Here is an 11,900-nt window from a genome sequence, read left to right on the forward strand (position 1 = left end):
TTCTTGCCATAGAGGGAGTACAGAGAAGGTTCACCAGATTGATTCCTGGGATGTCAGGACTTTCATATGAAGAAAGACTGGATAGACTAAGTTTGTACTCGCTAGAATTTAGAAGATTAAGGGGGGATCTTATAGGAACTTACAAAATTCTTAAGGGGTTGAACAGGCTAGATGCAGGAAGATTGTTCCCGATGTTGAGGAAGTCCAGAACAAGGGGTCACAGTTTAAGGATAAGGGGGAAATCTTTTAGGACCGAGATGAGGAAAACATTTTTCACACAGAGAGTGGTGAATCTCTGGAATTCTCTGCCGCAGAAGGTAGTTGAGGCCAGTTCATTGGCTACATTTAAGAAGGAGTTAGATGTGGCCCTTGTGGCTAAAGGGATCAGGGGGTATGGAGAGAAGGCAGGTACAGGATACTGAGTCGGATGATCAGCCATGATCATATTGAATGGCGGTGCAGGCTCGAAGGGCCGAATGGCCTACTCCTGCACCTATTTTCTATGTTTCTATGTTTTGTCAAACTACACTTCCAGTAAAAACCTTGAGACATTTACATATCCTTCCACGGATGCTGCCTGACCCCGCTGTGTACTCCAGCGCTGTGTGTTTTGCTCAAGATTTTGAAATGATTAATCCCCAACATTTCTGGTTAAGAACAATAAACTCAGGATTGTGTCACGGAGCATTTGCCCGCATTTTTGAAACGGTCAAAATATTTTGGCGACACTGATGTGACGCCGGCAGTCGCCAAAAAAAATCGCCAAGTGTGACAGGCCGTTAAAGCCATTACCTTCTCTCGTTCTTTTTCCAACAGTTTATCCATTGATCTTTTCAGACCCTCGTCCAACAGGTCCGCTAGTCTCACAGTTTCACCGGATCTAGTTTTGAACTTCTTTCTGGAAGAAAACATGAAAATAGATTGCTGTTGCAAGAATTTAGCTTTAGAATACGATTCAATTGTTATTTAAAACATTTTTTTTTTTTTTTTTATGTTCAATTTATTGTCATTGTCTCAATTTGAGACAACGAAATGAATTTTCCTTACAGGCAGTATCATTAAAAAAAATCACAAAGAAATTATAAAAATAAATAATAAATAAATAATAAAACATTAAAAATAAAATTGAAATTGAATTAAAATTTAAAAAAAAGCACAAATACAGAAGTCCACGACACAACATAACATAAATGGCACCAAGGTGAGGACGGCACCATAGTCCAGCCAGCCTCCCCTCCGTGTTCATCCGTGGACGGGGCCTTCCAAGCACCCGCAGTCGCCGCCCCGGGTGGCCCGATGTTCAGGCCCTCACGCCGGGCTGGTGGAACGCCGACGCCGAACCCCGACGGAGAGCAGCCTCCTCCTCAGCGGCCCGGACCTCCTGATCAGCCGTCTCCCGCTGCCGGAGTCTGCAGCTCCCGAGTCCGCAGGTCGAGCCGGGCAGAGTCACAGGACCCCGCGTTGTTAGTCAGCGCCGCCCGCGTTGGGAGCTCTGCAAACCGCAGCTCCATGATGTTGGTGCAGCAGGTCCAGCACTCCGGGCTCCTTCAAACTTACTTCAAACTTCTCAGATTAAAGAAGCTTGTGAGGACCCTAACGCGTAGAAAGGAACTACAGATGCTGGCGTATGCTGAAGATAGACACAAGGTGCTGGAGCAACTCAGCGGGTCAGGCAGCATCTCTGGAGAATAAGGCTGGGTTACGTTTCGGGTCACGACTGAAGGAGGGTCCCGGCCCGAAACATCACCCATTCTTTTTCTCCTGAAATACTGCCTGACCCGTTGAATTACACCAGCACTTTGTGTCTAACCCTAATATGCCAGGGATCAGGGTGAATTTTATAAATGATGATTGGGATTTAAATGCTGTTCTCGTTCTGACATCCTCGTCACAAAACCCGGGACAGGCAGCATCTCTGGATAGAAGGAATGGGTGATGTTTCGGGTCGAGACCTTTCTTCAGACTCCATTTCCCGTGGAAACAGGCCCTTCTGCCCACCTTGCCCACACCGACCAACATGCTCTATCCACACTAGTCCCACCTGCCTGCACTTGGTCCTCAACAGCAACAGTGAAATTTACCCTGGTCAGAATCCAATGGTAACCTCTCCCACCGGGAGATGCATGCACCCTCTAGCCCCCTCTATGCTTCATTGTCCATTCCAGTTTATTTAGCTTAGATTTTTAGTTTAGAGCTACAGCGCTGAAACAGGCCCTTCAGCCCACCGGGTCCGCGCTGACTACCGATCCCCGCACATTAACCTACTAGGGGCAATTTTTTTAACATTTACCAAGATAATTAACCTACAAACATGCACGTCTTTGGAGTGTGGGAGGAAACCGGAGATCTCGGAGAAAACCCACGCAGGTCACGGGGAGAACGTACAAACTCCGTACAGACAGGACGTGGAGTCAGGATCGAACTCGGGTCTCCGGCGCTGTATTCGCTGTGAGGCAACAACTCTACAGCTGCGCCTCTGCCATCTGAGGGGTCTTGCCAAACATCCAGAACAATAAAACAAACTGCCCTCAGCATTTCTTCACCTTAATTCCAAATAAATTGCTAGTCAGACATGACGATTCCTTGACAAATTCCCACTGTCACACATAATCCAGAGTGTACAAGCCACTTCACTGTACCTCGGTACACGTCACAATATTGAACTAAACCTGAACTTTATCCTTAATTGTAGAACATGCAGGTTAAACTTGACGTTTCGGGTCGAGACTCTTCTTCAGAAGGATTTCGGGTCGAGACCCTTCTTTAGAAACTCAGTGGGTGAGGCAGCATCTTTGGAGCGAAGGAATAGGTGACGTTTCGGGTCGAGACCCTTCTTCAGAAGGTTTTCGGGTCGAGACCCTTCCTTAGAAACTCAGTGGGTGAGGCAGCATCTATGGAGCGACGGATTAGCATCTATGGACCTATTCCTTCACTCCATTGATGCTGCCTCACCCACTGAGTTTCTCCAGCATTTTTGTCTACCTTCGATTTCTCCAGCATCTGCAGTTCTTTCTTAAACAAGGGGAGTATGAATGTAACCCCACTTATTTTGATAGTACCACTAAATACCATTTGAAAATTTTAGGATGACACAAAGAATTATGAAAGTCACAATCAATTATACGCAGAGGAAGATGATTGAAATCTGGAGTAAGACGACTTACTTATCTTCACCTAATACCACACCAAATCCGGTATGTTCCACTCTGATCTCCTTAGGGTCATACCAACCAATCATCTGTGCTGCTGCAAAGATCGTCTGGAAATGGACACTCTGGTGTGGAAGGGAACAAAAACGTGATCCAAGATTAGACTAAGGTAGGAATTCACACAATCTACAATGTTGACGCAATGAGAAACTTTAGAGATACAGCATCGAAATAGGCCCCTCGGCCCGCTGAGTCCGCGCCGACCAGCGATCCTCGTAGACTTAAGGGCCTGTCTATGCGGCAAGCGCGGCCAATCCAGAAGCGGGGGACGTGCGGAGGTCGAGTGATCCCCGTACAGGGCCGGCCCCACCAGCATGCGCCTGCAAGCGGCGAGCGCGACCAAACCGGAAGAGGGGGCCGCGCGGAGGTCGAGCGAGTGACGTGAAGTTCGAGCGAAGTCCGCTGGAAGTTCGCGCGTAACATACGGCGTCAAGACGCTGAGTATGGCATCGAGGTGGCTGCGGGCCGGCAGGCCGCTGCCGCGCGGAATTTTTGAACACGGTCAGTTTTTCAGAGCCCCGCGCGATGTTGGGACCAACTTCGCACAACTCTATACGGCTCGGGCGATCGAAGTGGGACCGGCCCCGCGAGGCCGTACGGCTCAAGCGACCACGTTAGGTCGCGCTTGCCGCTTGGAGTCGCGTGCTCGTGGGACAGGCCCTTAACACTATCCCACACACGAGGGATCATTTACAATTTTTACCAAAGCCAATTAACCTACCAACCTGTACGTCTTTGGAGTGTGGGAGGAAACCCACACGGTCACGGGGAAAACGTACAAACTCCGTACAGACAGCACCCATGGGGCTCACTACAGAAGCAGCACAGTTCACAAACCACAGGTTGACAGCAGCAATTGGTGCAACAACTTACAATACCTCAATGTAAATTTTAAGTTCCTGGACAAATGACATTTTAACACATGCCTGAGAATCATCTGAGAATTCATAATTATTAGTTTTGAGATCGATTGGAAATATTTTTTAATGTTAGAAAATGTAACTGGTTCCGCTTTTGGTACATGGAACTAATGAGCAGTGTGGAAGTGGGTGCTGTGTTTCTATCAGTCATGAATAATTCTAATCAGCAGATTTCTTCCAAAGTAACAGCGCGGCACGGTGGCGCAGCGGAGGAGTTGCCACCTTCAGCGCCAGAGACCCGGGTTCGATCCCGTCTACGGGTGCTGCCTGTACAGTTTGTACATTCTCCCCGTGACTGCGCGGGTTTTCTCCGGGATCTTCGGTTTCCTCCCACACACCGAAGACGTACAGGATAATGGTCTTGGTAAAATTGTAAATTGTCCCTGGTGTGTGTAGGAGAGTGTTAATGGGCGGGGATCGCTGGTCGGTGCGGACTTGGTGGGCCAAAGGGCAGTGGAGGCCAAATCACTGGTTGGATTGAAGAGAGAGTTAGATAGAGCTCTAGGGGCTAGTGGAATCAAGGGATATGGGGAGAAGGCAGGCACGGGTTATTGATTGGGGACGATCAGCCATGATCACAGTGAATGGCGGTGCTGGCTCGAAGGGCCGAATGGCCTCCTCCTGCATCTATTTTCTATGTTTCTATGTTTCCGCGCTGAATCTCTAAACTAAACTAACAAAGGTAAAATGCACAGTGAATGGTGAAAAGGTATGTAAAATATTTTATTGGTCTGGGGGATGAAGGTAGAACATTTTGACGTTGAACCCACCTGCCCATTATCCACAACATAGATAATGATATCAGCCTTCTCTTCGAAGATCCTATGTCGAAGAGCGGCCAAGTCTGACGTATCGTAGGTGTATCCTCCGTCCGACTTTACTATTGTCAGCGGCACCGAGCAGCCTGGTGGAAAAACAATCTTCCGCCCTTCATCAAGTTGGGCCAAACCTATCGGAGAGAATTATGCAACCCTGGCATTACTCAGCTGGAAATTGTGACAATAGGAAATAAAACCCACCGATTACAACCACTTCTTCAGCCAAATGATACATCGATAATAAAGCAGTGCAGAATGGCTCTTTGCATATTTATTTTATACATTCAACTGCCTATCAATAACAGAGTACTAAAAGGTGTACACAAAATCTCATGTTAGGGTGCAGTTGAGTTTTTAGTGTGATGTGAATTCTTCTATCTATGGTGGCAGCCTGTCGGTAAGGATGATGGTGGTTAGAGGGCGGCACAAAAACCTGCGCGTGAATGAGTTTACGGTGGAGAATAGACAATAGGCAATAGGTGCAGGAGTAGGCCATTCGGCCCTTCGAGCCAGCACCGCCATTCAATGTGATCATGGCTGATCATCCACAATCAGTACCCCGTTTCTGCCTTCTCCCCATTTCCCCTGACTCCGCTATTTTTAAGAGCCCTATCTAGCTCTCTCTTGAAAGCATCCAGAGAACCGGCCTCCACCGCCCTCTGAGGCAGAGAATTCCACAGACTCACCACTCTCTGTGAGAAAATGTGTTTCCTCGTCTCCATTCTAAATGGCTTACCCCTTATTCTTAAACTGTGGCCCCTGGTTCTGGACTTCCCCAACATCGGGAACATGGTTCCTGCCTCTAGAGTGTCCAAGCCCTTAACAATCTTAGAAGCCGTTGCACTATAACAACCCCACCCTCTCGGCCGCAGAACTCAGAGTCCAGTGACCTTCTTGGCTGCAGTAAGTGGCCATGTATCTTTAGTGCTCAGACTAGCTCATCACATTCCACAGTGCTTCGCTGCGTTGCCTTTCCAGCCGTTGGTTGATAAAGATCTCGTTCGCCTGGCCCGCCAAAGCAGACTGTCCATGAAGGATGAGCATGTCCCACAGGTTGAACTGGACTACATGGTACCAGTTGCGAGGCTACGCCTTGACTTGACAGTATTGTATCTTTACTGTCACCAATTTATTAAGTAAGTAAGTAAGTTTATTGGCCAAGCATTCACATACAAGGAATTTGCCTTGGTGCTCCGCCCACAAGTAACAACATGACAGGAACTGCAGATGCTGGAAAATCGAAGGGACACAAAAGTGCTGGAGAAACTCAGCGGGTGCAGCAGCATCTATGGAGCGAAGGAAATAGGCAACGTTTCGGGCCGAAACCCTTCAAGGGTTTCGGCCCGAAACGTTACCTATTTCCAAAAGGATTTCGGCCCGAAACGTTACCTATTTCCAAAAGGAAATAGGCAACGTTTCGGGCCAAAACCCTTCTTCAGACTGATGGGGGGTGGCGGGGAGAAGAAAGGAAAAAGGAGGAGGAGGAGCCCGAGGGCTGAGGGATGGGAGGAGACAGCCCGAGGGCTGAGGAAGGGGAGGAGACAGCAAGGGCTAACAAAATTGGGAGAATTTGATATTCATGCCCGCAGGATGCAGACTCCCCAAGCGGAATATGAGGCGCTGTTCCTCCAATTTCCGGTGTGGCTCGCTCTGGCCATGGAGGAGACCCAGGACAGAGAGGTCGGATTGGGGAACATGACATACAGTGTCATTTACGCAGAAAACATTAAACATTAATAATAATAATAAAACATTAATGATAAAACAACATTGATCAAGCATGCGAACCAACAAAATACCAGATCAAAGGGAGGCTACAATTTTTTGGCTGCTGAGTAGAGCAACTACTCGTGGATAAAAACAGTTTTTATGTCTGGCTGTGGCAGCTTTTGACAGTCCGGAGTCGCCTTCCAGAGGGAAGTGATTCAAAGAGTTTGTGGCCAAGGTGAGAGGGGTCAGAGATGATCTTGCCTGCTCGCTTCCTGGTATAATTGTTTAGTCTATGTAAACAAGTAATATATTCCAAAGCTTTCCAATTTAATTAACTAGGCTGCCATAACTTGAAATGATTCTTGATTATCCAAATCGAATGTATTTTTAATTTTCCACGGAATTATCAGCCTTTAACTTACTAACGGGGAGGTTTATTGTCTTTTGGCTGAATAATACATAAAACAGTGACTTTGTACTGGTGTCAATTAATTTGTCCACTTTATTCCCATTTACAACCAGTACTAAATTGCAATTTGGCTTTCTTAAAACCCACAAGGAAAGTAAAACAACAGGAAGTGACATGTGACATGAAATAACATCTGGAATATTTTAGAACAGGCTCAGCATCTCAGCCATGGAAGCATGAAGCATGAAGATTTGGAGTTCTTATTTAAATGATGCAGAATTTTCAATATTCTTCACATTAGTTTAGTTTACTTTACTTTAGTTTCGAGATACAGCGTGGAAACAGGCCCTTCGGCCCACCGAGTTGGCGCTGACCACCGATCCCTGCACATTAATACTATCCTACACACACACACACACTAGGAACAATTTACACTTATACCAAGCCAACTAACCTACAAACCTGTACGTCTTTGGAATGTGGGAGGAAGCCGGAGCACCCGGAGAAAGCCCGCGACGTCACGGGGAGAATGTACAAACTGTGTACAGACAGCACCCGTAGTCGGGATTGAACCCGGGCCTACTGGCGCTGTCAGGCAGCAACTCTACCGCTGCGCCACCGTGCTGCCCTTAAAAGCCTCCTTACCTTTTTCCTCAAACGATTTCACGACATCATTCATCATGTCCTGATAGTACGATTCCCCCCTCTCGATAAGTTTTATATCCAGTCTCTCATAAATTTTTTGGAATTCTGAAAGAAAAAAAGAATTAATGCTTTAATGTTTCTTAATGTTTTAATCTTAATGGTTTACTGTATGTCGTGCTGTTACTTGCGAGTGGAGCACCAAGGCAAATTCCTTGTATGTGTACATACTTGACCAATAAACGTATTCATTCATTCATTCAACAATTGGAAAGGAATGGAGAAGAAGACAGCCATAACCAGATTAAGATTGGGGGGGGGGGGGAATAAATACATTCAAGAGTAAGTCGCAGCTATACAAGATTGATTAGTAGGACTGGGTGTTACAATCCCTAAGATGTATATAACATGGAAATAGAATATTCCAACTCATAGGTCATAGAAACATAGAAAATAGGTGCAGGAGTAGGCCATTCGGCCCTTCGATCCAGCACCACCATTCAATATGATCATGGCTGATCATCCAAAATCAGTACCCCGTTCCTGCTTTCTCCCCATATCCCTTGATTCCATTATCAAGGGTCATCCTGCAAGGCTTGTATAAATAATAACTATTGAACCTGAGAAAGGAAATAAATGACCTGAGAAAGGAAATAAATGATCAACAGAGAAAAAATGAGGCAGGTGTAATACCCAAAGGAAAAGACAGCAAAGTAATCTGGGACAGACACGAAATGCTGGAGTAACTCAGCAGGTGAGGCAGCATCTATGGAGAGAAGGAATGGGTCGAGGCCATTCTTCAGACTGAGATTGAGTTTTCCATCAAAAATAAATGTTATGTTTAATGTGACTTACCATGATCTTAAAGTGTAAGGACATTACGAGCCTTTAAGATGGGAGGGGCAACGTTTGAAGGAGATGTGTGGTGTAATGTTTTTTTTACACAGAGGCAGGTGAGTGCCTGGAACGTGCAGCTTCGGAGGTGGTTGAAGCAGATAGGTTAGTGGTATTTAAAAGATTCCTGGTTAGGCACATGGATAAGCAGGGAATGGAGGGTTATGTGCCGGTGCCGGTAGATAGGTGATGGTCATGGCATCATGCTCGGCACAGACATTGTGGGCCACAGGGCCTGTTCTTGTGCTGCACTGTTCTATTTCCGAAGGGAAATCGAGATAGCCCAGGAAATTATAGGCCGGTGAGCCTCACGCCAGTGGATGGGAAGCTAGTGAAGAGGATTCTGTGTGATAGGATTTGCTCTCAATCGGAGGAGAATGTCAGTCAGCGTGGCTTTGACTGAAGAAGTGTCTCGACCCGAAACGTCACCCATTCCTTCTCTCCACAGATGCCGCCTGTAACACTGAGTTACTCCAGCACTCTGTGTCCACTTTTGTTCTCATTTCCGGCAGAGAAGTGGCTGGGTTGCTTGTGTAAATGCCACGATGCCTACCTGACGACCCTTCTTCCGACTGACGTCGAGACTGACGTCGAGACCCTTCTTCAGACTGATGTGGAGGTGGGGGAGGGGCGGGTTCCCGCCCCTCCCCCATCTCCACATCAGTCTGAAGAAGGGTCTCGACCCGAAACATAACCCATTCCTTCTCTCCACAGATGCCGCCTGTCCCACTGAGTTACTCCAGCATTTTGTGTCTACCTTCGATTTTACCAGCATCTGCATCTCGGGACAACTGGCTTTGTCTGAGGCAGGTTAGAAACTTAGAAATTAAACATAGAAATTAGGTGCAGGAGTAGGCCATTCGGCCCTTCGAGCCTGCACCGCCATTCAATATGATCATGGCTGATCATCCAACTCAGTATCCCGTACCTGCCTTCTCTCCATACCCTCTGATCCCCTTAGCCACATTTTCGACTTACGATATTTCCGATTTACGATGGATTTATCGGAACGTAACCCCACCGTAAGTTGAGGCGAAACAGTGTTACACAAATAGGCCATTCAAACCTTCCAACTTCATTACGACTACTCTGGACTTAAACCATACTCATCTCCCTTCAGACTTCATCCTTTGATATCTTTACCAGACATGTCCCTTTCAAACCAGGTTTTTCTACCAAATGTTCAGCAAAGGACAGGGCTAGTCTTTTTTTTTTTTTGACAAATCCCAAATCTCAACTAAATCCGTTCCATCATTCACTGGATTTCTGGCTTACCTTTTCGAGAAACATCGCAGATCATATTCCAAGCCTTAATAACATCTGGATCATGGTTCTGTAGTTTTACCACGCACTGGTAAGCCCTCTTCTTGAAGGCTTCCTCTTCATCAAATCTTTTTTTGGATTCCTGTAGAGAGGTGACAACTGCTGACAATTGCAATGAAGTACAAGACTAAATTAATGGCCGACATAAAGGAACAAATGTTTTCAGATTTAATATTGAACTGAGGAGGAAGGGATTGACAAACAGATATGATATTTTAGATGTGTAAAGAAATGTGGTTAGACAATACAGAATACTGTTAGATGTTCTGGTCTCCTTATTACTAAAGGGTTTTAGAAACAGGCGAATATGTAAAAGGTTTTACTATAATGTTAATGGGCATGAAAAGTTGTAACCAAGTGATCAGATCCAGTATCCTGAAGATAAAAACAATGATAATTACAATAGACAATAGACAATAGGTGCAGGAGTAGGCCATTCGGCCCTTCGAGCCAGCGCTGCCATTCAATGTGATCATGGCTGATCATCCTCAATCAGTACCCCGTTCCTGTCTTCTCCCCATATCCCCTGACTCCGCTATCTTTAAGAGCTCTATCTAGCTCTCTCTTGAAAGTATCCAGAGAACTGGCCTCCACCGCCCTCTGAGGCAGGGAATTCCAAAGACTCACAACTCTCTGTGTGAAAAAGTGTTTCCTCACCTCCGTTCTAAATGGCTTACCCCTTATTCTTAAACTGTGGCCCCTGGTTCTGGACTCTGCCAACATCGGGAACATGTTTCCTGCCTCTAGCGTGTCCAAACCTTTGATAATCATCTCCATTCTAAATGGCTTACCCCTTATTCTTAAAATTACATCTAAGCAATGACAAAAATCTACCAAATTACATCCTCTAGTATTGGAGTTGAATTTACTTATATGTTCTGACCAGTAAGGAAGAACCAGGTAAACTGCATTTACTTGAAGGTGCAATGGTCATGTGGTAATCAGCAATAAAAAACGAATATAAAAATATAATATTTTGCTTTATGTGTATTTTAAGTTGGTACAACAGAGCAGTTTGCATAAAAGTTGTGAAACTTTATGATATGTTTTTAATCTCAACAACGTCTTCAGGGGAGTAGTTGATAACGGATTAAAAATAGCGGAGTCAGGGGATATGGGGGAGAAGGCAGGAACGGGGTACTGATTGGGGATAATCAGCCATGATCACATTGAATGGCGGTGCTGGCTCGAAGGGCCGAATGGCCTACTCCTGCTCCTAATTTCTATGTTTCTATGATGACAAGTGACAAGCCTCTGAATGGAAAATGAAAACGATGGGATGAAGGGAAGATATGACTGGCAGATCTACTTTCGTAACATCACTGTTATTTTACAAACATCGATGTTACTTTCTTAAGTGTGCATCTACATTGAACAATAACCCTGAAACACCTTTCACAGCACGAGAGGACACTTACTTTATAGAAGACTTGAAGGTCACCGATTGGGGGCGAAACTTTGAGGTAATCTGGAAATTTGTCGTGCAAATGAGCGATCAACATCCCAAACTGTGTCCCCCAATCACCGACATGATTCAACCTGAAACCAACAAACACCCGACATTAAAACTCCGTGATAAAGGGCTGTAACCAGGAAGAGGTGGACAAGTGGGAGAAATATTTCCATAGTGCATAAATCACACTTTTATGTTTACTCACTAATAATTAATACAGACTTATTGTTTGACATTGCAGCATTATTGTTTGTTTACTAGAATGTTGCCTGGGTTTCAGCAACTAAGTTACAGAGAAAGGTTGAACAAGTTAGGGCTTTATTCTTTGGAGCGCAGAAGGTTAAGGGGGGACTTGATAGAGGTTTTTAAAATGATGAGAGGGATAGACAGAGTTGACGTGGAAAAGCTTTTCCCACTGAGAGTAGGGAAGATTCAAACAAGGGGACATGACTTGAGAATTAAGGGACTGAAGTTTAGGGGTAACATGAGGGGGAACTTCTTTACTCAGAGAGTAGTAGCTGT

The 11,900-nt window shown here is 45.6% G+C and overlaps 1 protein-coding gene across 1 annotated transcript in view; it reads right to left on the bottom strand.

The window, feature by feature from the left end:
- rars1 (arginyl-tRNA synthetase 1) overlaps positions 1 to 11,900 on the bottom strand; it is a 44,518-nt gene that overhangs the window by 12,058 nt on the left and 20,560 nt on the right. The window contains exons 7-12 of the mRNA XM_055643335.1: positions 11,344 to 11,464; positions 9,878 to 10,007; positions 7,712 to 7,816; positions 4,900 to 5,078; positions 3,165 to 3,274; positions 793 to 898 (exon numbers count right to left, since the gene is read on the bottom strand). Coding sequence (XP_055499310.1) covers positions 793 to 898; positions 3,165 to 3,274; positions 4,900 to 5,078; positions 7,712 to 7,816; positions 9,878 to 10,007; positions 11,344 to 11,464 — 751 coding nt within the window. The remainder of the gene's footprint in view (positions 1 to 792; positions 899 to 3,164; positions 3,275 to 4,899; positions 5,079 to 7,711; positions 7,817 to 9,877; positions 10,008 to 11,343; positions 11,465 to 11,900) is intronic.

This window comes from Leucoraja erinacea, chromosome 11 (assembly GCF_028641065.1).
Source record: "Leucoraja erinacea ecotype New England chromosome 11, Leri_hhj_1, whole genome shotgun sequence".
Lineage (NCBI taxonomy): Eukaryota > Metazoa > Chordata > Chondrichthyes > Rajiformes > Rajidae > Leucoraja > Leucoraja erinaceus.